We start from the raw sequence: 27974 nt of genomic DNA, 5'->3' as shown, positions 1-27974 counted from the left end.
GTCACTGCTTGTGGTAAACTTGTTGAGTACTGTTACATCTTTAAGTTTTTTTTGTCACTTATGATTTATAAATATGTCTATTTCGTTCCTTGTTCTACCGTTTGGACGTTCATGGGTTTATCTTCTGTGCACCTTATTGTGAAAGAAGCTGTTAATGTTGAATAAATTATTCTAGAGTAGGAATCTTAGTAGCGTTTCTGCTCGGTTATTTCTTCCTGGGGAACCGAATTTTCCCAAAGATGTTTCTAGCTCTGTTTCTTTTACAACCTATTTTTGCGTTGAAATCGCCGCATAAAATTGTAAATTGAATAAGAGAGTCAGGAAGCGCAGTAGATATATCGTCATAAAACATTTCGATTTCTTTGTCTGTATGGCCTGTTGTGGGAGCGTATACTTGGATAATTTTAAATTGTTATCTACTGTTCAACTTTTGAATGATATACCACCCTAGATGATATACTTTGGATTTTTATTATCTTGTTCTCGTAGTTTTTATAGACAAAGAAACCGATACCTCCAACTGATATAGTTTCAGAGCCAATCTGATAGAATATATATATGCCCTTGTTTCAGTGTTTTTAAAGTTTCACCTCTCTCTCTAACTTTGCTGATACCTATGATATCCCATTTAATTTTATTGTTTTATTGATTTCAGTTATGGTTATGGGGTTTTTGGATTTTAGAGTAAATCGGTATTTGTTTTAAAATCTGACATAGCGGTTTTAGGGGTATATTGGCATTAAAACACCACGCCTGCCAGACGGTTTGTTGACTTTTTGCAGTATCACAGCCGGTTAAATCAACTTAATTACTGCCTGCGGCTTTGTGGCACCGCATCTGTCAGGAATTTTATTCCTCAACCACGGGCCACTAATGATACAGCTGCTGACCTGTGTAATGTCCTCAGTTGATCCACGGGTACTTATTTGGTTAAGCCTCATTCGTACCTGTCCTGCATATCTACAGGAACTTCCCTATAAGCCATTGAGTGGAGCCGTGTCAGGGTTGATGACTCCCCCGCCCAGTCTGTCTTGTGCAGAGTACTGAAGAACCCCTACTTAGTTCAGAGTCCCTCCTTTACGCAAGCTTTACCAATTTTAAAGTTAGGAAGTAGTTAATAAATGATTATATTTTCTGTGCCTGTTCTTTAATATTGTCATTTGAGACAATTAATTAATTTAATCTTTACAGCAGGATTCTGTAAGATTAGCGTATTAATATTATATTCTTAAGATACTTCAAATCAAACGAAAAAAGCATATTGTAGCATATTTTTGTATATAATTTATGTTATGATTAATAACTATTTTTTTATGAGCAGTAATTTTTTATTTTCATTTTGTATATCCAAAAAGATCATTAAATGTAAGATATTGAAGCAAAACTTCATTAAAATTAATTTAAATACGTTGTGATTTATATTAGTACGAAAATTAAAGCAGGATTTATAATAACATTAATCAACAATAAAAAAAAATTGTTCTTAATGTAAAATATTTGCATTTCACTAAGGTGACATTTAACTCTTAAACAGTAAAGTTAAAGTTTTGGTGATGACTTTGAACTCGTTAATTATTTCTTCTGTTACAACATCAGTCTGTTACAACCACTTCTGTCTACAACATTTTCAACTTTCTTTTTTTTTTATTCAAAAAACATTAAGGCATTAAATTTGAAACAGTGATTTGCGATTTAAAGAAACAAACAAAAATTTTATATTTTTTAAAATAAAATTTAAGTTTATTATATAGGGTGTACAAAATTCCTTTTCTTAAATAAAATTGACTAGACTAGACTAAATTTCGGAACCCATTTTAGTTAAATTTGATGTAAATTATCACAACAATGTTTTCTATGGATTTCAATGTTTTCAATGGATCTACGACGCTTGAAAAACTGCTATTTAACTTAAGTTTAGTCCAAACATATTATGATTTATTGTCTTTTAGGTATTGTAGACTTTTATTGGAACATACTCTATTGCAGCCATAGAATTAATTTTAATTTCAGTCACAAGCGACTCGTTTTAAACGGTTATTGAATGTATTTATTCGTACCTTTTAGTTTTCTTAACGTTATCGTTTTTAACTGTTACAAAAATTTGTGACAAGAACTCACAATCAAAATCAATTATTTATTTTATGTAAAAAGAAGAAACCAATTTTGGGGTGTAAAATTTATAATAGAGTACCAGCTCCAATAGTATAGAAGTAAAGCGTAAAATGATAGATACGAAGTTTTGGAAATGTTTTCTTTTAGCATATTTAAGTTAAATATTATTTTATATGAGACTTAAATTTAAGTAATTTTAAAAAAATAATATTTGGGTTATAGTAAATATAAAAAAATACAAGAGTATGAAATAGATAAAAGTTTTTTGGTAATTCGCTATTATTCTGATCCAATATATAAAAAATTTGAAACTTGCCAAATTTAACTGACAAGCGTGACGGTAAAATGCCAATAACATTCCAACATGTGGAGTTCTAAATTTAAATGCTCCGATACTAATTAAAATATACCAAAGAATATAAGATATGCTGATAAATCGGGAGAATAAATAGGACACACAATACCTTCAAACTTTTTCAACGCGGCTTTAAAAAATTATTTAAAATCTTTTGAAAATTCAAAAAACTGAAAAAAAAATTGAAAAAAAACTTTTTACAGGTAAAGAATACAAGTAAAAAAATAAAAGATAAAACTAAGGTAGCAGAATTCTGAAGAAAAAGTAAGTAAAGTTTAAATGGCAATTTAAAGAAAAACATGTACATTTCACATGTACAAATGAAACGAAAGTTTGATTTTAACTTTGAGTAACATAAGTGCAGATATATATATATATATATATATATATATATATATATATATATATATATATATATATATATATATATATATATATATATATATATATATCTACTTAAACATAGGAAATTAGTAGACAGACAGATGTCAGCGCTGAGTGGTTTGCTTGAATATTAATGTTAATATTAAATTGAAGGTAATATTAACAATTAGTACGAGGGAAAGACATTATTATTAATTATGTAAAATTAAGGAGTGACCTGTGATGTAAATTGCTATTATAGGTCCTCATAGTGTTAAAATTGACAGTCGTACTCTCTTACTGTACTCTTCCTCTCTCTCTATATCTCCCTCTCTCTCTCTCTCTCTCTCTGTCTCTCTATATATATATATATATATATATATATATATATATATATATATATATATATGAAGTAGTTAGGTATTATTGACTGACACGTTATGTAAAATACAGTTTTATTTTGAGGTTGCAGTCAGAAAAATAGAATAAAATATTTGTATAAGATGACAGGCAACCGTATATACGTATTTCTGACTATTGGTCGTCTTCAGTAAGACGCAGTCAAGTTAAAAGGGAGCATATTAACTTGGGAAAGGATCACTACAGGAGCAATGCGACCAATTTGTGGCAATAATGTTAGAAAACTCTGAGATTTCCAGAGCAGCAACTAACACATCCACGGAGGAAGCTTAGCTACCTGAGGAAAGAAATGCCAAACGTTTAGAACGTTTTAAGCAATAAGAAAAAGGTTAAAACGAGTTGATAGTAAAATACTTACTTTATTGCAATTATTTACTGCAATTTTTCTATGTTTGGCCGCTATCGGTGTGTCATCGCCATAAAAGATGAGTAAGGTTCCAGGTGTTCTTAGAATATCGGCGATGAATATTGTATACAGTAGTGGAGACAGGACGGTTTCCTGTGGAACTCCAGCCTCCGGGGTTCCAAGGTCGGACAGGACTTGTCCTATTCGAACTCTGAATCTCCGGTTGCTCAAATACGATGACATTAGTCTCGCCATTAACCCACTGTATCCCTATCCTCCCATTTTGTAGATTAGCCCTTTAGTTTATCGATGAATCTAGCTGCTATATACTGTTAGTCTGAATACTTGTAGCTCGCTAAAGTACTCTGATCTAAATCCAAATTGTGCTTTAGTTATTATTCCTAGCCTGTTTGTTTCAACTTGGAGTCTGTTGAGTATGACTCTTTTTACTATTTTGCTGATTGCTGGCAGTAAGCTTATCGGCCTGTAGTTTTGTGAAAACGTGCTGTCCTTTCCTGGTTTTGATATCATTATGGCATGGGCCTTCTTACATCGATTTGGGAAGTGCCTGTATCTTAGCATCGCGTTTACTATATTTTTTAGAAATACTAGGGTTCTTACCGGTATTCTCTTTATGTAATTCGGGTATTCTGCTTGGTAAGGTCGGGAAATCTTCCTTGAGTTTTGATTTCTTAGTCATCTCCTCCTTGGTCTTCTCGATGGGAGTGCATTTTTCTGTCGCTTTTTTGGGTTTTTTCGCTTTGGGTTCAGCTTTGGCTTTGTTTAGTTTTCCACATTCTTGATCTTTGTCAGAGCCTTTAATTTATCAAATTTGTTGTTCATGTGTCCTATTATTTTCTCCTGTGATTTTAGCGCTGTCTCTTGTAGTTCTGAGACTTTTTGTCTTGGTTTTGTAATTTCCTCGATCTTTTCTTGAAGCAGCTTTTTTAAGTTCGCCAGTTCGGACTGTTTATTCTCACTGCTCTGGCGTACTCTTTGTCTCTTAGTTGACGTCATTTTTGGGGTGATATCCTCATCTGTCTTATCCTGCAGTTTTTCCTTGGGTCTGCTTTACCTTGATTTTTTTAGGAGTTTAAATATCTCGTCGCTTCTGGTGTCTCTTGGGTGGATGATATCAATTTCGCCGTCTATCTGGAGGGTTTAAAAAAATGTTGTAATTCATTGCCGAACTACTATCTGGGCTTGTACTGACTTGACGGCAGGAGAGTGATCGCAAGTGATCAAGTGGCATTTTTGGGGCAGAGATTCGTATATTTAAAAGAAATTTATTAGTCAGCTTTGTTGTGGTCTCGCTTTTTACGAATGTTCCCATAGATAAATCATTAAAAATTATAACCAGAAGGTATCCAATACCACAGGATACTCTCAGTCTAACAAAGCACTGCTTAACACATATTTCATCTATAAAGAAAAGAAAGAACTATTGAAAGATGTAAAATATTGTTATTTTACTATGTTAAGTTGCTTTAACAGAGGGGGGCTATACACTCATACTAAATATATATACATAGAGATACTTATATTTAGTAACTATTTAATTTAAGCTTCTTTAAATTAACTTGTATTATGTATTCTTGTATATTGTTTTAAGACGCCATATTACGTATTTATAAAGATTATATGAGTTCAACGTCTCATCAAAACAGACAACAATGGGTATAGTGCTGTATTCTCCCCTACATCTCGCTTATCCCTTATTTGTTTACGCTACCTCTCATTTTGCTAAAAACAAAAAACAATCGGCTGCTGTGTGTTGTTTTCCCTGCTTGTATCCAACGCGTTTGGCACAAGGATAGTAAACTTTACACAAAGGATTTCTCATATAATAATGTGACGTACAATAAGAAATTAGTTTTATAAGGTTGTGAAATTTAATGGTCAAGGAAAATTGGTGTGTAATACAAACGTATAATGTTTGGATTTCATAGCTAGATAATAAACGGAATTGTTTTTATTACACTTTATCATTGTTCAGAATTTTATGGTTCTGTAATAAATAAATTTCCAAAATTTTATAAAATCGAATGTGATTAATTTTTAAATTTTCAGTAATAAGGTATACTCAAGATTTTTAAATAAACTTTAAAAACTTTATTATAGTTAAAAAAAATATTTAAAATTGTTTATGTTGATTTTCGCTTTATTTTTAAAACAAGGAGATATTTCAAATGGTATATCACACATTATAATATTGTTAATAGTAAATTAGGTAAATAAATTTACCTCTTAATAGACAATAAAGAGGATAAAAAAATGGCATAGAATGGAAGCAATGAATGATCTCGGAATCCGACAAACACTAATAAAAGCAGTTAAAGCACTATACAAAGAAAACAAAGTAGCTATTAAATGTGGAAATAAAGCCTACAATCCATTTAAGACGACAAAAGGACTTCTACAAGGCCCCAAGTGCTACGTCCCCTACTCTGTTTAAAATATTCTTGGAAAAGACACTCAAACCATGGAGGAGAAAGTGCAAAGGAATGGGCATATCAGTAAGAGACGAATACCTATACACCTTAAGTTTTGCCGACGATCAAGTAGTCATCGCACAAGATGAAGAAGATCTCAGCTTTATGCTCAGAAAACTAGAAGAAGAATATAAAAACAACGGAATGGAAATAAACTTAGAGAAAACCGAATACCTAACAACAGAAAAGAAGGATATGAGAAACCTAGAGATAGACGAGGGAAGACAAGTAAATGGAACAGATAAATTCAAGTATTTAGAAACCATAATATCGAACCAGGGAACAACAGAAGAAGATATAAACAACAGACTGAGACAAACAAGAAACTGTATAAGACAACTAAACTCAGTGTTGTGGGATAAGAACATTACGATAAAGACAAAAAAGAGAATATATAATACCCTGACAAGAAGTATCCTGACATGTGGGTCCGAAAACTGGACAATAAACAAGAGAAATAGAGGTAGAATAAGAGCAGTAGAAATAGAGTTCCTGAGGAGAAGCTGTAGACTTACAAAAAGAGACAGAATTGAAAACGCAGAGATTAAGCGGAGAATGGGAGTGCAATCAGACATAATCGACTATATAGAGGAGAAGAGACTATCCTGGTACGGCCACGTCAGAAGAGCGGACAGAGGACGCAGGATAAACAAAATCACAGAATGGAGCCCGATTGGAAGAAGAAAGAGAGGAAGACCCCGAAGGTCATTCAGAGATGAAATCGACGAGGCTATGGAGAAAAGAACCCTGCGAGATGGAGACTGGAATGACAGGGAAAATTGGAGAAAACGGTTGAGTGAAGGAAGACAGTGAAAACTGTGAAAATCCTTAGTAGTAGTAGATATGAGACATAGACCAGTTTCGGGTAGACCGCGTAAGATTCGCGGAAACAATTTAAATGCTTTAGTGGCTTTAGGACGACAAAATCCGTGCCTAGGGTTTAAAAAATTCGCGAACAGATTTGGAAATCATATATATGTTGTTTGACATCTTTCGATTTTCAATCTCCATCTCATTCTATCGTTCCATAGATCGTCCTCCAGTTCTCTTTCCCTGATTTCTTCATCAACTCCTTCTCTCCAACTTCTTCTAGGCCTTCCTTGTCTCCGCCTACCTCTTGGTTGCCATTCAAGAATTTGTCTTGGTATTCTAGTATCCGACATTCTTCTTACGTGTCCGTACCATCTGAATTAAGTCGTTTTGGTGTCATCAACAATATTATGTGTAACCCCCATGATTTCTCGGACTCTCTCGTTTGTTATTCTGTCGCGTCTGGAGATTCCCGCCGAGCGGCGCCAGAAGTCCATTTCTGTTCCTCTAAGCTTTTTCTCTGTTCTGTCTTTTAGGGGCCACACTTCGCATCCATATGTTGTGATACCTTTTATTATGTTGCTGTATATTCTTCCTTTGTTTTCCTTAGAGATGTTTTTATCCCACAGTGCGCTGTTCAGTAAGGCTATGCCTTTCCTTGCCTGCGTATTTCGTTGCTTAATGGCCTCTAGTTTTTCGTCCTGAGTGATCCTTACTCCTAGGTATTTGTAGTCGTTACATACTTTGATCTCTTGATTTTCCTCTACGAGAAGGTTATGTTGATCCCCTCCGATACTCATGTACACAGTTTTTCCCATATTCACTTCCAAACCCCACTCTGTAAACTCTTCTAATAGTTTCTGCATCATGTAACTAAGGTCTTCAGAGTAATGTGCGATGATGACCTGGTCATTCGCAACAGAGTGTACAAAGTTAAGTCCATTAGTGGTATGCCCATATTCGTACATTTTTTCTTCCATTTGTTGAGTGCTGTTTGGAGGTATATTTTGAATAACGTTGGGGATATACAGCATCCTTGTCTTAGTCCTTTAGTCACTTTGAATCCCGGTGAAGCAGATTTCCTGATTTAATTCTTGTTGTTTGTTGGTAGAACAACGTTTTTTCTGCTTTAATTAATTCTATATTTATATTTGTTTTCCACAGTGCCTCCCATAATTTATCAAGTGGGACACTATCATATGCTTTCCTAAGGTCTACGAACGTCAGGTGGACTTCTTGGCCACGAGCAACATTCTTTTCAATTATCTGAGTAATAGAGAAGACATGGTCTATTGTAGATCAAGCTGCACGAAAACCAACCTATTCTTTGGCTTCCATATCTTGGTATTCTTCTTCTATTCGATTTTTTATTATTTTTCATATATTCTGCTAATACTACTAGTAACTGCAATTACTCTATAGTTTTCAGGTTTCGATTTATCTTCCTTTTTATGGATGGTGCTCATATGCGATTCTTTGTATTCCTCAGGTGTTTCATGTTTATTTATGCATTAGTGGAAAACTTGTTGTAGCCGTTGAATTAGTATTTTGGGTCCATGTTTAATGAGTTCCGGATCTACATTTCCTGGGCCAGGTGCTTTGCCATTCTTTAGATGTCTCCACACGGTTGCGACTTCTCTCTCATTTATTCTGATTGGTGATCCTATTAGCCTGACGTCTTGTAGACCATAGTTCTCTATCTATTTGAAGGGCTCTCTTGTCTCTGTTAGTAAATATTTAAAGTATTCTTCCCAAGTTTGCGGTGATATGGACTGGATAATCTCTTTTTATGTTGTTTCTCAAATTTTTTAACAGTTTCCAGCTTTCCGAACTTTGTCTTTCACCAATGTATGTATTTAGCATGGTGCACTTTTTTTCCCAGGATTCATTTTTCTTTTTGCATATTTTTCTTCTAACCATCGCTTTCATTCTTTTGTATTCGATTCTCTTTTCCACATTTCTTATGTTCTTGTGTGATATTTTTGATACAATTTCCAATTCAATTTGAAAATCAACGAAGAATAAAAGTGTGCCCAGAAACTGTCAGCATGTCACTGAAAAAGCAAGGCTACATATCAAGGAATCCAAAAAAATCCCTACAATGACACCTCCGCAAAGGCAACGAAGAATAGATTTTTGTCAACTTTTTCGAGAAGATAATTTTAATAATGTCTTTATATCTGATACAAGTTGTTTCCAGCTTTGTGCAAATCATCTAAAAGTCCTATTAAGCGAAAATTTACTGTCCAAATTTCCAAACTTCTTACTAAAATAATGGTTTGGGGAGCAATATCTCAGCTTGGTGCTACACCTCTCTGTATAGGTAATGGTACTGTTGATAGTGCGAAATATTGTGACATCTTTAATGGTTTTCTTCTTGAAACGGCTCATGTTTTATATCCAGAGGGTGGCGTTTTCAGCAAAATAATGCAAGATGCCATACTTCTGCTTATACTCAAGCTTGGATGCAAGAACACGAATTGACAACAATTCCGTGGCCAGCAACATCTCCAGATCTTAGCCTCATTGAAAACATATGGGGACTGATGAAAACTGAAGTGGAACGAGTAGCGCCACGAGATAAAGAAGGTTTGATTCGGTCAGTTTTACAGGCCTGGAACACCATTATCATAAATTATGGCCTTGACCTAGTTTCGGGTGTGCCTGGACGTTAAGTTAAGTGTTTAGATTTAAATGGAGGTTGTATAAGTAAATGAGTAAAAGTGATAAAAATAAATAGCGTAAAATTATAATTCTGCTTTCTTTTTTCCGGATACTTCCGGATAGTCGTAAAAATAATACACAGGTGCCTCAGTTTATTCTATAAAAAGTTCTAAGTTTAAGCTTAAGGGTTCATAAAATAGATGGGGCGTACTTTAGAAGCGCACTAATAGACCGTTAGATTTCCGACGAAAGTAAAATTAAAGGGCGTAAAACATGTGAAACATGTGTGGTCTGCTAGGGATCTTTTCGTGAAAATTGAATTTTCTTTTGGATTTTATTTAACTTTCTCCGTCTGTCATTTTACGAATCGATAAAGTATTGATTCTGTTAATAAAAAGTTTGTCGTAAGTGCTATCGGTGCCCTATGGGTGTTTCTCATAACCTAAACATGTAATTTTTTGAGTAAATGTCCGTGATTTTCTCCTTCATGTCACTTGAACGTGTGTTAATTTTCAGTAGTAATATCAGTAGGACATTGATAACAGACGAGATAATTTCATGACAATCGAAAGCTCGTTCTTTGGTAACAGCACGAAGCCGAAGGCTGAGTGCTGTTACCAAGCAACGAGCTTGAGAAATTTGTCATGAAATTATGAGGCATTCATCAATGTCCGAGGGATATTCGGCGGATAATTTTTCGAAAAAAAAAATCATAACTCAACATAACAAAACATTTATTTATTAAAAGTACAGTTAGTGAAAGTACAATTATTAAAATTTAGATTCGTTGCTGTTCTCTACTATAGACGATCTATTACCACGCATAATATTTATAATCTTGTTGTGGTGTTCTTGATCGAGATTCAAGTATGGTTTTATAGAATTCTGATTGCCATGACCAGTAATTTTTAGCAATTGTTGTTCTTCTACACCACTTTTTGCTAATTCGCTAACAGCAGTTGATCTATTCGAGTCATTTGTTATCTTTTTCTCCTTTACATTCAAGCCAATTGCTTTAGCAGAAGATTTAGTCCATCCATTCATTGTATTTCTTCCAATAGGTACATTATCGTACCATTTGTCATTTTCATTTTTCCAGTGTCGATTTGGTTTTAAGAACAGTCGTGGTGAGGTAATATTGTCGCCTCGTTTTGATATCAGTTTATGAAAAAGACGTACAGGGCATCTTTGTCTCTCACTATTGATAACCAACCATTTACTACTTGCACAGCTTTTAGAACCACCTTGGCACGTTTTACTGAATACCGGATTGTATTCAATGCGATTTGTTGGAGTGTCATCGTTATTTTTCTCGATTTGAAAAAAAATCCACCAGACAAGCAACTGCCTGTCCTCCTCGCCACGCTAATTCTACAGCAGCAATATGGTAAAATTTACGCATAAGACCTTCAGGGGTATCTTCATCCCAAAGCAATATTATTTTGTTAATTTCAGACCAATTTAATGAAACTGAACTGGCCTTACGTTTACATGGATCTGCTTGTAGTTTCTTCCTGATTGCATCGCGGACATCTCGGGCTGGTTTAAACACTATATTGTTAAACGGGTCAATCATAATATTATAGTCATTTTAGTACTTTTCTTGCAATAGTTTGCACGAAACGTTCCACATTGTCTTCACCGTTGCCTCTTTGAATTCGTCCCCGTTTTTCTTTCTCATATTGACGGCCCAATCTTTTAGTATCAACGCCAATTCTTCTAAGCTTCTATGTTCATTCAACTCATATTCTCGTCCGCAGCAAAATTCCATAAATATTCCCCAAATATATTTGTGACTGTAGGTTGTATTTCTGGGAATTTTTTATTTGATTAGGGGATTTATACTATAAACATTCTTATTGCCGAAACGTGACATTTTGAAATTTATTTGGATGAAGTTGTCAAACTCGATAGTGTTGTCATAGGGATTGAAAATTGCACTGAATGCAATTATCAGTCTAGTGTTGACGTGATTGGGTGAAATTGTTCCACATGACACAAAATTTGAATGGTTGTTAGAACAGTCGAAAAATTATCACAATAAGCAACTTGACTACAATAAGCAACAAAAACGCATAACGGCAGGTCATGAAAATGAAAAATTTTACCTTGAGACAGGTGCGGAAAGTTCGAAAAATTCAATTTTCAGAAAAACGCGCCTTTTTTTAACTCTAAATTTCTCAATTTCTTGTGACTCAATAGGAACGAAATTCCTATTGAAATCCGACGGTATTGTCCAGATACTTCAACTTGTCCAATTTTTATATTTAAGATCACTTTATATTCATTGCGGATTTATGTTTAGCCCAGTCTGGTTAAAAAAAAAGATCGAAAAATTTTTGGCAGATTTCTGAAGCTTTTAATATATAGGTGGGGGTAACTAGATGACGAATAGATGAAAAAGTACTCGTATTTTTACCTTGCGTTTTTTTTTTAAACAATAATTAAATTAAATAATTTTGTCTATAATTCTGTCTATAAGATTTTCTCTTATATTTTACATAAACAATATTTATACCATTTTTTTAAATCAAGAATATCTTTATTTTCCCGTTTTTTAAATTCAAATTGATAAATTATTTACATAGATATTTGCAAAAAAGCAGTTGTTTTGGACTAATTTATAAATTTTATAAATTTATTTAGCTTCTTCTAAAAACTTCTGGTCTTATGAAATATAAATGATGTTTAAATTTATTAAAAAAAATAGAGTATTGTACGTCACATTATCTAATAAATAACAAAAAGTACACACAAAATCCTTTGGTTATTATACTATTCTCGAGTTTGGCACACTGGCTTGTGATTGCAGTCGGTTACACCATGCGAGACATCCGGTATAAGTGGAACGAAGGTCCCAATTCGGTGGGGGTCTCCAACGAAGTTTCGCTGCCCCAGTTTAAGGTTCTTGGACACAGGCAAAGGGCCATGGAGATCAGCCTTACGACAGGTACCTGATTTTGGGACCTGGTAACCCTGTAATGTAGATAGACTAAAAGAATTATTTTTGAATAAATATATATATTAGTTACTTTTCATCCATTGTTGTATCATCAGATTACAATGCAATAAAAGAATACAAAAAATATATTAGCAAGAACCAAATGTAATTAAATTTGTTTTTGGTAAATTTATGTCACTCTTCTAGTATTTTCAAACCTACAAATTAACCACATTACATGTCATAAGGTTCAGGTTCTGAATTAAGATACTTTTTATTTGTTGTTATACCAGTTTTGTGAATTTACACTACATGTTTTTTGTAATTTTGTAAGAAAACTTATACAATTTTTTATAACATTGATCAGCTTTCATTACGGCGCTAATCTCAAATTCTTATCCCCGATAATGTCGATGACTATCGACGGAATATTGGAAAAATAAAGGAATAAAGAGTACACTTAGCCTATTCTTTCAGCTGTTTTTCCCAAAGAATCTCAAAGTTTGTCTTCTAACTTTAACAGCTGTGATCAACACTATTTCATTTTATATTATACAGAGTGAGTCATGAGGAACTTTACATACTTCTACCATATGTAGAGTCCGTCAGGGAGAATATCATGTGGCCACTAAAAAATGTCAACTCCTCTTCTTTATTAATTAACAGGGTGATTTGTGTAATTGACCATTTATTTCATTTTACTGTAGTGTTTATACGGCTCATTTGATTTTTTTAATTTTTGCATGATACAGTACACTACTATCAAGCATTCGACTGGTATTAGCTAAACTAAAAAATTCCAGGACTGGCTTTGGAAAAATTAATTTAGGGATTCGTATTAAATATTACACCCTGTATATATTTTTTTTAAAATGCAATAAGTGATTTTCAAACTACATAAATAGCCAGTGGAAAAACGACATATGCGACAATGTTGTCGCACTTTTATTAAATTTTTAGTGAACGATCAAATCTTACCAAAAATAGAACAACCATAATGAAGTATCAAATTATAAGGTAATTAATTTAAACAAATATTATAAATTTCAAACATTTTAATTGAAATGATAAACTGAGTCACTGCACAACAAAAAACAGTAACTACTAACAATAACGAAGAACAATTAAAAAAACTAAAAATATGTCCATAGTTATGATAAACCCATAAATTAGAACTGGAAAAGATACAATAATGGTAACAAAATAAAAATAATTCAAAATAGATTTTTGAAATGGAACCCTGCAGCCTGTACACATTTTTGTTGCCGAATTGTTAATTGACGTATTGAATTACGGATACTCTGGGGATCGTTTCTAATAGTATTACAACAATGTATAATTCTATCAATTAATTGTTGTCGGTTATTAATATTCACTGCGTAAACTAGTTGCTTCAATCGTCCCCAAATATGGTAATCAACGGGATTGAAATCAGGGGATCTTGAAGGCCACGAAATAGGACCTGTTCGTCCTATTCACCTGTTGCCATAAACATTATTGAGATGTTGTCTCACTGTCAGTAAAAAGTGTGGGGGTGCCCCATCATGCTGAAAATACATCTCTTGGATAGCAACGTTTGCGTTGGCAAGCAAATTCGGCAAAATATTTTGTAGAAAGTTCAAATAGACCTGCCATATTAAAGGACCATCAAAAAAGTGAGGACCTACTAATTGGTTATTTATGACACCAATCCACACGTTAACCGAAAACCTTAACTGGGAACGACGTTCTCGAATAGCAAGGGGATTTTCTTCTGCCCACACATGTGAATTTCGTGAATTATTTATCCCGTCTCTGGTAAATTGGGCTTCATCTGTAAATAGTGTCCTGTATAGCGTTGGTCGATTATTGTTAATCCATCTACAAAATTCCAACCTATCGATCTCATCTCCAGCATGTAGTCGCTGAACCATTTGAATGTGATATGGGTATAGATTATTTTTTTGTAAGACTCTACTTACTTTTGATTAAGTAACATTGAGTTCTCGACTAACTTGTCTAGTGCTTATTGTAGGGTTCATAGTAACTGCGTTCATAATGTCATCTTCCTGCGCTTCATCTACATGTCGCTCTGTTGTTCCACTAGGAAAAGTGTAATTTTCTCGCAAATAATTAAAAACTGACCCAAATGTTGGATGACTGGGAGTTCGACGATTAGGAAATCTCCTGTGATATTCTCTACTAGCAGCCCTACCATTCCCATTACAGAATCCATAAACAAATATTATGTCTGCATATTCTGTGGTCGAAAACTGATGTGGCATTTTGAACGAAAGTAACAAAAGCTCTACCAAAACTAACACAATGTACTGAACGTAGATATGACAGAACAAATATGTATTCTTGTACACATAAATAACAATTAATAATGACAATAATGACAATGGGTACAAAATATCAAGAAAGGTCAAACGGTCAACGCCAACCTTCATTTTAAACTTTTTTAGATTTATTTTTATTTAGTACAGTTGATGCAATGTATTATTATTTGACATAAAATCATAATCATTTACAATCAACAAAAACTAACACATACAAGAGGTTTGACTTTTTAATCAATTTAATTTATTATTTATCGAAAATAATGCCCCAATACGATCTATGAGTAAAAATTTAAAATTGAAAAACAATTGATTCTATCGTAGAGATAATACAAAGTGACAGTAAAGATGTTAATTTTCTACGTATTAGATTATGTTGTAGGAACTGATTTTAATTAAAATGTTTGAAATTTATAACATTTGTTTAAATTAATACCTTATAATTTGATACTTCATTATGGTTGTTCTATTTTTGGTAAGATTTGATCGTTCACTAAAAATTTAATAAAAGTGCGACAACATTGTCGCATATGTCGTTTTCATTGGCTATTTATGTAGTTCGAAAATCACTTATTGAATTTTAAAAAAAATTTATACAGGGTGTAATATTTAATACGAATCCCTAAAATAATTTTTCCAAAACCAGTCCTGGAATTTTTTAGTTTAGCTAATACCAGTCGAATGCTTAATAGTAGTGTACTGTATCATGCAAAAATTAAAAAAATCAAATGAGCCGTATAAACACTACAGTAAACTGAAATAAATGGTCAATTACACAAATCACCCTGTTAATTAATAAAGAAGAGGAGTTGACATTTTTTAGTGGCCACATGATATGCTCCCTGAGGGACTCTACATATGGTAGAAGTATGTAAAGTTCCTCATGACTCACCCTGTATATATATATATATATATATATATATATATATATATATATATATATATATATATATATATATATATAGATAAAATTAAATTATTAAAAGAATTTTTCACCAGGTAACAAAAAACAAAATTTATTCAACTTATTAATATTTTGTATTTTGAGAACGATTTCCTTCAGAAATCGTTCAGTTTTAAAATTTGGAAATCGAAACGTAAAAAATAAACTTATTTTAAACTTAAATTATGGATTACTTCGAACAAAAATAGTACTTACAGTAAACATGCCACGCCAGTAACAAGTAAAGCTGCAATTTTAAAATAAAATATAATCCAGGTATATAACTACGTAGTTACTTGTTTCAAAATAATTGATAACTTAGCCTTATAACATTGTTTTAACTTAAGTGTAAAATATATAAACCTTTTCCATTTAAGACTAAATCTGAAATACAACAATTTTTGAAAATTTTTGGAAACCCCTCCATTATTTTGTTTGCATATATTTTAATTATTTTATGAAGTATGAACCCAATTTTATACCTAATAAATATTAATTGTTTTTCTTGAAATAATTATTAGCAATAGAATTATTTGATAATTTTATTCATTTTCAAAATTAACATTTTTACTTTTTTATACGTTCAAATAAATAGAATGGACATAAACCATATAATAACAGTAACCCCACTTTTATTAAAGAATGATCAAGAAAAGTCCTGAATTGTAAAAATTTATTAAGGAAAACAACCAGATATCTTTCTAAATTTTTGTTATGTGATGTATTTAATCATGTATACAACTTCATATTAAAACAATTTCAATTGATGCATTAAAATTAAGAGCCCATAAAACACGCAAAATGGGTATTTGATGAATAATAAAAATCGTCATAATTATAGATACAATAAGTATGTACTGTACCATCTCTACTTCATTGTTTAATTCCACTTAGCTTTAAATTTTCTAGTTGACTTAAATAACAATATATTGAGTGCTCCTATATTTTAAGATAATGTTTAGCTTTTGGAAAGCATAGATATACAATAGAAGAAGATATAGATGTTTTCCTCTCTTGTAATAAGATATTTCACAACAGCATTAACTTTAGATCTATTAAGATCAATCGGCAAGGCAAAGGAAGGCTTATAGCCAAAATGGATGAAATAGGAAATGATACATTCATAAAATGATTAACATTGATATTATTTATATCAACGTTAATCATTTGACGAGTCCCAACACGTTGGTTTGTTCATTTCTAGAGTCTTTATCGGGACTTTTGGATCACAGTTGCCCAAGTTTTCAGATCACTAGACTAGTACATAACTAATTGTTTATTGCTCTATGACTAGCACTGCAGTACAGCAGTAAAGAGTAAAGTTTGTGCGAGTGTATCTTTGTACGCTATCTGTTTCTTTAAAACTAAGTGAAATAGAATTTTTTAACTATGTGGAATATAAAGTTTTATCAAATTTTTTCTAAGTAAAAATATACGAAAATAATATTGTGAATTTTTTTATAGCCCTTTTTCTATCCGAATTGTCGAATTAAGGCCTCTCCCATTTCTCGCCATTCATCCCTGTTGTGTGCTAGGCGTTTCCACATTAGTCCTGCGACTCTTTTGATATCGTCGCTCCAGCGCATTTGAGGTCTTCCTCTTGGTCTCTTCGCATCGTACGGTCGCCAGTTTCCGACTTCTTTGTTCCATCTACCATCTTCGAGACGTTCGTTGTGTCCAGCCCATATCCATTTTAATTTAGGTGGTTGTTTCGCGGCGTCCTTTATTTTTGTTTTGTTCCGGATTGCTTCGTTCGTTTGCCGATCTATTAGTGAGATACCAAGCATCTGTCGTTCCATGGCTCGCTTAGTTTTTCGAATCTTGTCCATGTTCTTTTTTGTGAATGTCCAGGTTTGAGCTCCGTAAGTGAGAACGGAAAGGATACAAGAATCGAACACTTTGGTTCGAAGGTTTTGGGGTATCTTTTTATCTTTCAGTATGTATGAGAGTTTTCCAAATGCGGCCCATCCCATTCTTACTCGTCTGCTTATTTCGGTAGTTTGGTTTTCTTTGTTTACCTTGATATTCCGACCCAGATATATGTATTCTTCTACATGTTCCACTTTTGTTCCTTGGATGGTTATCGTCGGTTGATCATCTTTATTCGACATTAGCTTAGTTTTACTCAGATTCATTTTCAGTCCTTTTTTTATGGATTCCGTATGAAGCTCATCGACAATCGTCTTCAGTTCTTTCCAGCTGTCGGCTATTAGTATCACGTCATCTGCATATCTTAGATGGTTTAAATACTTTCCGTTTATCGATAGTCCCTTCGTTTCCCAATTTAGTGATTTAAAGATGTCTTCAAGTGCGGCAGTAAATAGTTTTGGAGATATGGTGTCTCCCTGTCTTACTCCTCGGTTGATTTTTATTGGCCTCGTTTTCAATCCGTTATCCATCGTGACTATCATTTCAGCGTGTTGATATATATTATGTAATAATATCCTATATCTAGAATCTATTCTGCTGTTGACCAGTGCTTCCTCAATAGCCCATAATTCTATGCTGTCAAAAGCTTTCTCGTAGTCTATAAATGCTAAACAGATTGGTAAATTGTATTCGTTAACTTTTTCTATTAGGACCTTTAGTGTGTGAAGATGGTCACATGTACTGAACCCTTTTCTAAATCCGGCTTGCTCTACTGGTTAATATACATCGAACTTTGTTGTCAATCTATTTGTAATTATTTTTGTGAATGTTTTATAAAATTGTGATAGTAGTGATATTGGATGATAATTTTTCAGATCTGTGTTGTCCCCTTTTTTGTGTATTAATATTGTGTTAGCAGTATTCCATTCCTTTGGTATGTTTCCTTTAAATAGGCATTTATTAAAAAGTATTTTTAAGTACCTGATGACTTCTTCTCCGCCTTCTTTCAACATTTCTTCCAGAATTCCATCACTACCCGGTGCTTTATTTCTTTTCAATTCTTTAATTGCATTTTCTATTTCTACTTCGCTTATTTCGGGCATTACTTCAGAATTTACGTTTGTTATTTGTCTTTTCAGATTTTGCTTTGAAGAGTCGGGGGGATCGTTTCTTGAGGCGGTATAACTCGGTATAGAAGTTTTCAACTATGTTTGATATCTGAGCTTTGCTTGTTTCTAGTTGGCCTTGTTGATTTTTCATAGTTATAATATTTTTTTTTTTTGTGGAGGTCTGACCTCATTTGCTCTCAAATTCTTCATCACATACTGCAGCCATTGCGCCCCTGACTAATTCTTATTTGCTATTTCATTCTTTCCTACAAAATTTTCTTTTGGGGTCTTAAATTTTTTTCCTCCGAGGTGATTCTTTTCACGTGTTCATGCAAATAATATATATATATATATATATATATATATATATATATATATATATATATATATATATATATATATATATATATATATATATATATATTGGTTGTTGCTTTTGGTGGTCCTTATCTGTGGTCCAGTATTATATGTTTGTTAAAAACGTCTTGATGAGCTATTAACGAAAAGCAATTGACCAATTGAAACAAGTGTGTGTGTCTGGCTAAAGAATCTATTAAAACTGGATTAATATCGAAAATCTGTGCCATATAAAATTCTTTTAATTAACCCTTTTGGAAATATTACGTTTATGGGATTGAGACACAATTGACTGCAATGAAAATTATTTAAAAAATTGTGCAAAAAGTATAACCAGCAAAATATTAAGTTGGAATATGTTTTTCAAAGCTGACTGTTTTGGCTTTGATCTAGGCAAAGCCTTTTTTGATTTGCCAAAAAAATTAGGGTGGTACTTTTACTCTCGGAATATCAAAATATAACTGTTTTGTGTGTTTTATTGTTTTACTTGTTTGTATAATGTTTACTCGTAATGTTTGTAAAATGTTTGTTTATCGCAGAATAACGTAGATTATTTTTCATTAAGTAGGATAAGAGATGCTTTTTTGACTTTTTTTTTTCACGTATGTTTCTTTCATGACTATCGATGCATCTTTTCACTGTACTTTGTATTCGTTATCCCAGTCATAATTACATATCTAAGATTTGTAGAAGTCTCTGTTCTTGATGTATGCTTCATGCTCGTTTATTCTGACACTTAGTGGTTGTGCGGTTTCTCCCACATATAATATGTTGCATTCACAGTTCTTTAATCTTTTCTGTATGTTGATTTGTTTGAATTTTTACAGGATAAATATCAGTGTATTGGTTATTTTGAATGTTGTTTTGATGTTGTACTTATTTCCTATCTTTCTCAATTTTTCTAATAAATCCTTTACATATGGTGTTGTTGTCATCTTTAAATCCTTTCTCGTAAGTATTTCTACATTGCTTGTTTTAATTTGTTGTTCCAAAAATAAAAATCGTTCCAAAAATAAAAAAAAATCGTCCCGATTATAGTTACTTCCTGTAAATTTACGATTTACAGAAAGTACGATATCTGTAAAGTAGACATTTCGATTAAAGAAATATCGACAGTTTAATTTTCAGGACGGCTACGGAAAAATATATTTATTTCAGGTCCAATTTTTAAAATTGTGTTCATACTTCGAAACCATTCTACATAATTTGATGTACGCATGTAAATTTCTACCGAAATTCATAAATATAAAAATAAATGTTTTGTATCTCTCTTTGTTATGCACGCAACACCTATTATAATAATAAGTCAATAATTTTGTTCTGCATGTCCAATAACAATTTCCTAAATACGAAATATTACTTTTTCTATAAGTAATGCCAATAATTTGACTGTATACTTTATAACACATTTGACATTTTTTTATATCTAAAATATAATAACATTTAGATTTTAACAATAATAAATTGCTGAAAAATGTTGTTCACATTTTTCAAACAGTCCAATTTTCTATAATACCTATAATCCTATAACCTAGCCCCAGTAATACCTATTATTGGGTTGAATATTATTTATAGATTATAAGTAAACAGGAATTGCAAAATAAACAGTGCGAATCTGTTGACTGTTATGAAATATTTTTGCATTAATCTTTTCAAATTTTAATACCCTGTTTTTAACTTTTTTATATTTTCTATTTCATGCAACTTTTTTAATTTTATACAATAGCTGTGAAATCTTAGTATTTTAATAACTTATAGAGTGAGTTCTTGTAGTAAAATAGTGTCTTATAAAAGTACATTCTAAATGTCTAATGTGTGTTGTAAAGTACACAATAATTATTTATGTAAGAATTTTCTTAAATAGTGACATTCCAGTTTAAAATATTAAAACCAACTTCTACTTGAATTTATGCCACTAATAGAAATGTAAATATTGTTTTTCTCTTAAATAACATATCGAAGAAAGTACGAAAGTAATGAAGATAATACATTCAGCACGTTCCTTTTTCTTTTAGTTATGTACGTCTATATCTCTGAAAATGTTTACAAGACGTAAGAAAAAGGTAGGTTATAATTTAAGACACCCATGTCGATGCCAAAAGTAGCTCTATCGAAACTACAGCTTATTTCAAATCGAGTGGCGAGCCCTTCCACGAAATAGTTAACCACGCAGACGATAGAATATCTATGATTAGACCCGTGCAGTGGCGTTGCAATATTAAACAAATTAAATTATTTGAAATCGTACCAATGACAAAATTATTACTCACTTAAATAATAAATGGAGTTTGATTGTACACAGATTTTTTTATAGATATCAAACTTTTTGTTTGTTATAATATCATCTTTATTAATTGATACTCTATAAAGTTTGGTAAAACTTAATTTCTAATTTAGTATCAGTAACCTTAAAACCGTAATTATAAAGTCATTATTAATGACTCCTTAACGATTCGTTCAGGACATACAAAGAACTGATGAGAATTATTTCCGAGAATTTCTAGTCACTGGATTTCAAACGAGTTTGTAGTTTAGTCTTATTATATTGTCGAGTCTTAACAAGAAAGGTGCTACCACGCGTAATAAAACTATTTTGTAGAATGGAGATGGTTAAGAGTAGTACGAGTAAACAGATTTATTGACACCAGAATAAAAAGAAATAGTTTACAATGTATTTAAATATATGCAAATACTATTTCCTGAAAATAATCGAACCAGTATTAAACAACGTGTGAGTGAAGCTACTGGAGTATCTTTACGTACAGTAGAAAGGATCATTCAACCAGCAAGTATGTTAACAAACGCATAGTCAAATAATACACTAAAATTTTCAGTTATAACACTTGCTAAAAGGAAAGCAACGGTGGTAGACTTGAGGGAGTATGAGTATGAGTTCATTAGAAATACCATTCATTGTTTTTATGAGACTCAACGTTGTCGTGTATCATTGAAGCTTTTATAGAAAAGGCTTGAAGAGGTGTACGAGTGGACTGAAAGTGTGAGTACTCTACAGAATTGTGAAAGATTTGGGATTTAAATGGAAGAAAACGAAAGATAATTGACGTTTATTAATTGAACGGAATGATATTCGTGCTCTACGCATTAAATATTTGGAAAAAATTAAATATTACAGAAGTAAAGGTAAGTCAATTGTAAATGTTGATGAAACCTATGTGCATGCAGGACACACTACGCCAAATAGCTGGACAGATGACAGTGACAAAGGATTGTTCAAAAACATACAAAAACCAAAAAAGGAAGTAGGTTAGTTATTGAACATGGTGATGGGGAGATGGGTTTTATACAAAATGCCCTTTTGATTCTTAAGTCAGGAGCTAAGACAGGAGATTATGATGATGATACGAATTTAGAAAATTATGAAAAATGCATTAAAGAACAGTTAATTCCCAATTTGCCTGTTGGATCTGTTGTTGTTACTGATAATGCGTCATATCATAATGTACAAATTAATAAAGCACCCACCAGTAATCCAAAAAAAATGGATATGAAATCTTGTTTGACAGAAAAAAATTTACCATTTGAAACGTCAATGTTAAAACCGCAATTGTATGAAATTATCAAACGACACAAACAAGATCATATTCAATATGAATTTGACAAAGTGCTGCAAGAATGTGGACATGTTTTTTTAATACTTCCGCCATATCATCCAGACTTAAACCTATAGAAATAGTTTGGGAGTAAATAAAACATGAAGTTGCTGTGCAAAAGCAACTTCATGTGAAGTGATCCGACTCCATGTTACCATATCCACTGGTAATTCTAACATCTTAAAATATAATACCAAATAATGTAAACCAAATTGTATTAGATAAATTTTAACGGGTGTTTACCCTGATATTTAGTGGCTCAAAACATGTACACGTAGACACTGATGATGGAACATGGTTTCCGAAAACGTTTTGTCTTCATGACATAGCCCGTTTGGGTTTTTAATTTATATACCTTTTATAAAGGATTTTTACTTAAATTTTTTGTGATACATGGTATACAGCCAGCTACAGGAACTTAGTTTCTTTATGGACTCTCTATATTGTTTATTGTAGTACGATGGGATAAGATTACCCATTAATCATGATTTATATCAAAACCATATAAGTTGTTGATGAGAATTCCTATCTAAACATTGACTATTTCTATTTCTATTGATGCATCTTTACATCTCTAACAAAAAATTAAATAAAATTATAAAATATCTCTTGATGAAATATTAATGTTAATTATTTTTACATTTATACTTTAAAAATTAAGTAATTTGTAAAAAAAAAGTTTTTAAATATATACAGCAAAAAAAATTTATATTAAAATTCTATTTAGTGGTATAAAGCAGTATGAAGTTGTTTTTAAGTGTAACTGCTGAATACTTTAACAATTTCGTTTTATTTAGGAAACTACTCGCGATTGGCCTGCGAAATACAATTCGTGAGATCAATGGGTTACTATCTTATCCAAATCTACATCCCGTCCGGCCTTATTGTCATCATTTCTTGGGTAAGTGTAAAGTTACTCTTTGTTTTGTAAAGTCATATTGAAAAAAATCTAATAAATAAAAATTAATTATATGTTTAAGTTTGGCCACTCGAAAGGTCCACCCTCATAGTTTGTAATAATTACGGGATTATTTTTAAATACTAAAACAAGTCGATTTTTATTCCAAAGGGAACATCTTCCAATGATGTAGATATGATAGATATGAGGGTCCTAGTATCAAAGTCGGCAATCTCCACTTTTTACCAAAATTGAGTTAGTTACACCAAATTGTTCGTATTTTAAAACACTATACATAAATAAAGAGAATAACAATCAAAAACGGCATTATCCGCCTATAAAATAGCATATAAATTTAGCCTAAGAATCAAACACGGCAATATCTCCATGAACGGTTTAGAATCAAAGTCGGCAATGTCCTGTTTGACCAATAAGAATCCTCGTAGTGACCATGTGATATACCACTAGGAGTCGTCTGGAGTCGCTGTCGTTATAATTTCTCGTAGTTTCTTTTTAACCAAGGTGCCAAGCTGTTTGTTTTTTATTTTGTTACTTTTTTAAAATAGAAACTATTACAACTCCTATTGAAAACAACAAAGCTCGCAAACGAATTCGCAATCCGTCCACATGGCAGCAAAATGTGCGGAAAAAAATGAGGTACATTCTTTAAAATTTAGTTGTAGTTTTTACTCGAAAGGTTAGGTTTAAGAGCACATGTCATCCGTATTCAGATTTTATTCATATAATTTTTTGATTTATTTTATTATTAAAACTATTTTACATATTATAAAAAACTAATAAAAAAAACAAATGATTTGTTCAAGCTACTGTTAATTTTATAAGGTCAGTATTATAATTAGTTTTTTGAAATATGTTATCTTTTCAGGTACTCTTCATCACAGTTACCACAATTCCCTACTTGCGGCCACAAAACGAAGGCCTATCAATGTTCTTCTCTAACAATGAGAGATATCAAGTGTTTTTATGATGCGTTTTACGCAGTTAAGGACGAGCTTAGTCAAGATTCCTTTATTCTAAAATTTTGTACAGTTCAACTACCTAAACGTCACCGTCCAAAAAACTCTAGACATGAAGCAAAAACAACGTCTGTGAAATGCTTTGTACGGAATAGTGTAATAAAGCAAAATATTCCAGTGTGCCAGAAAGCTTTTTTAAACATACTAAATATTACGAAACATCGCCTCACCTACATTATGAAATCATTTTTAAAAACAGGAAAAGCACCAAAGGAAAAAAGAGGCGGTGACAGAAAAACTTCAAATTTTAAAGGAAAACAAGAATCAGTTCAAAAATTTATTAATACTTTTAAAAGTATTGAATCGCATTATTGTCGTTCTTCCACACGTATGCGCTACCTTTCTTCTGATTTGTCAATACAAAAGATGTTCCAAATGTATATTAATCAGTGTTCTCCAGAGGAGAGAGTAAAACCATCATACTTTAGAATGATTTTTAATACTAAGTACAACCTTAGCTTTACTACTCCCCGTACGGATATGTGTTCCCTATGCATTGAGTTTGCAGAAAAATTAAAAGATCTATGGATGAAGAAGAGAAGAAAAAATTGATTGTTGAAAGAAAAATTCATAAGCTAAGGGCTAACGCATTTTTTGAGTTGCTTAAAGAGTCACGAGATGATTTGATAACACTATCTTTTGATTGTCAAAAAAACCTTGTACTTTCTAAGGTCCCCGACCAAAGTGCCTACTACTCTAGGCAACTGTATTTATATAATTTTACCATAGTCCAGGGAACCTCTCAATCAAAGCTTACTGAAAAAAATGTATTTTCGTATTATTGGACAGAGGACGAATTTGGAAAAGGTTCCAACGAAATTTCTTCCGCCGTTTTTGACAGGTTTAACAAAATTGACTTTCACTCTGAAGTAACCACCATTAGACTGATGGCAGATGGCTGCAGTGGCCAAAATAAGAACACTACGCTAATTGGAATGTGTTGCAAATGGCTTTCATCAAGAGCACCAACACATGTACAAAACATCGAGGTAATTTTTCCGGTGGTAGGCCATTCTTTCTTGCCAGCTGATAGGGTCTTTGGTAATATTGAAAAAGATATTAAAAAACTGGAAGTTATATCGCACCCAAAAACGTATTTGGAATTGTTTTCAAAAATAGCTACACTTACTCACTTAGGGCAAAATTGCAAAGTGTTTAATTGGAAAGAAACAATCTCAAGTATTTTTAGACCCACTGGTACATGGCATTTTTCTTTTAAAAATACAAAGCGCTTTTTCCTAAGAAAATGCAAAACTGGAAATATTACCATTAGAGGAGAAATTAATTACAGAACTGATTTGCAAACATTTAAAAGTGTTTTAAAGAAAGGTTGTACGATCTATATGATTGACCCCGTTATTATAGAAAGTGGTCTGCAAAAAGTAAATTCACTTAAGCTTAAAGATGTTGATAAACTTTTCACCAAGCACTTTGGAAATACTTGGAGAACCATGGAAGAACTCAAATTTTTTGAAGATATTATCTTTAATAATAATCAACTAGAGCAGCTAGCAGTTCAGGAAGGAAGTGCTGATACAGTTCCAGATACTGAAAAAATGGAGGAAGCAACTTGTGAGTTCTTTGAAGAACTTCCTTCTATTTTAGTATAATATTTATATAATATTTTGTTTCTTAAATTACATTATTCTGAAAACAAAGCTGTTTTATTTTTATGAGCTATCATAAATAAAATTACCTGTAAAACTCTCCAAGGTAACATAAATACTTATTATGTTACTTTTATTATGTTCTTGCCGAATTTTAGTATCAAAACCGACAATATACACCTCTTAGTATCAAAACCGGCATTCTCCATCATTTTTTTCAATTTAAAAAAAAACTGTTAATAATTTAGTTAATAACTTCTTCACCATTTGCTGTCATTTGCCATTGTCTTATATATTAAAATATATTTGTTTCGATATCACCTAAAATACAGCCGTATAATTGTTTTGCGTTTTACTCAAAAGTCAAAATGATGGAGATTGCCGACTTTGTTACTAGGACCCTCATATATGTCATTTCTCAATCCCCTTCATTCCAGTACCGCAAAACTTTAATTTTAAATATGGAATATACCATGTGTATTAGATAATTAGACATGTTTTTCGGTAGAGACTTCAGCAATTTATATTTTTTTCCATATTAACGCTATTCTTGTAAAAAAGTATTTGTTGACAGTTTTACTTCTTTTCAAAACTAAACGTAACGCCTATGATTTTGCTAGTCAATTTCTGCTTTCAACGCTGCATTTTCTACATCTGATGGCAGGTTTTCCTTTTCTTGTGTCAATTCTTTTCTGTTGATTTCGTATTTATTCACTTTGTACACAAAAAGCAACAATATTCTCCGCAAAAACCAAAACGTAACATTTGTTTGACATTTGTTAACAGAGTAATTCATATCCCTAGCAACGGAGCAACACAATTGCGATTTTTGTGCTAAAAATTACAATTTTCTTTGAAATTCTATTTTTCACCTGAACTTGAAGTCTTGTTATAGAAAAAAATGTTGTATTGCACACGACGATAAAATCGCATTATCTCTCGCATTAAAAACGCTCTCAAAGATAAAGTACAATTTTATCATCTTGTGCAATAAATAACTATAATTATTATTAGATGCACAAATAAAAAATAAAATTAATAGTTCCCACTAATTGTAATTCTCTAGTTTTTACTGTACGGGTATATATGTATCGATTACTTTATGGCCAAAATATTAAAATAGCAATTATTCTTAGGTAAGCTTCTGGTTGAACCGTAACGCAACCCCTGCCAGAGTAGCCCTAGGAGTAACCACTGTGCTGACCATGACTACGCTCATGTCGTCGACGAACGCTGCACTCCCGAAAATCTCTTACGTCAAATCGATCGACGTCTACCTGGGGACTTGCTTCGTGATGGTCTTTGCTAGTCTATTAGGTGAGTTTAAATTGGAAAACTTTTCGGTCTAGGCACTGTTATGTTCACCTTTGCTACAACTAAAACTATAATAATAGTTCAATTACTAAGCAGATAGACTCTTATCTTAAATTACAGTAGTAATGTTCGGATGATATTGACCTTTAACGATATTTAGGTTACCGCAAATATGTTGCTTGATAAAAAATATTAAAATTTTGTCTAGGATTTTGAAAAAAATTAATATATTAACAGTTAATAAAATAATTTTCAAACTAACTGTTTTGAATGTGATATGTATTATAATGTTGTAAGTATTTGTTGCTTTCACAATACTCTATATTCTTCTTTATCTACTCTACATTAATAATAGAAAATGATCTATTTAATCAACCATATTTATTTATATTTAACATCCTATCA

General features: G+C 32.1%; 1 protein-coding gene across 3 annotated transcripts in view; it reads left to right on the top strand.

Moving 5' to 3' along the window:
- Positions 1-27974, top strand: part of Rdl (Resistant to dieldrin) — a 330014-nt gene that overhangs the window by 279294 nt on the left and 22746 nt on the right. For all 3 annotated transcript variants that reach the window (XM_072538615.1, XM_072538616.1, XM_072538614.1), the window contains exons 6-8: positions 12375-12512; positions 23511-23614; positions 27392-27572. In XM_072538615.1, the coding sequence (XP_072394716.1) occupies positions 12375-12512; positions 23511-23614; positions 27392-27572 (423 nt within the window). The remainder of the gene's footprint in view (positions 1-12374; positions 12513-23510; positions 23615-27391; positions 27573-27974) is intronic.

The sequence above is a fragment of the Diabrotica undecimpunctata genome, chromosome 7 (assembly GCF_040954645.1).
Source record: "Diabrotica undecimpunctata isolate CICGRU chromosome 7, icDiaUnde3, whole genome shotgun sequence".
In the NCBI taxonomy this organism is placed as follows: domain Eukaryota; kingdom Metazoa; phylum Arthropoda; class Insecta; order Coleoptera; family Chrysomelidae; genus Diabrotica; species Diabrotica undecimpunctata.
This window is presented reverse-complemented; position numbering and strand designations above follow the sequence as displayed.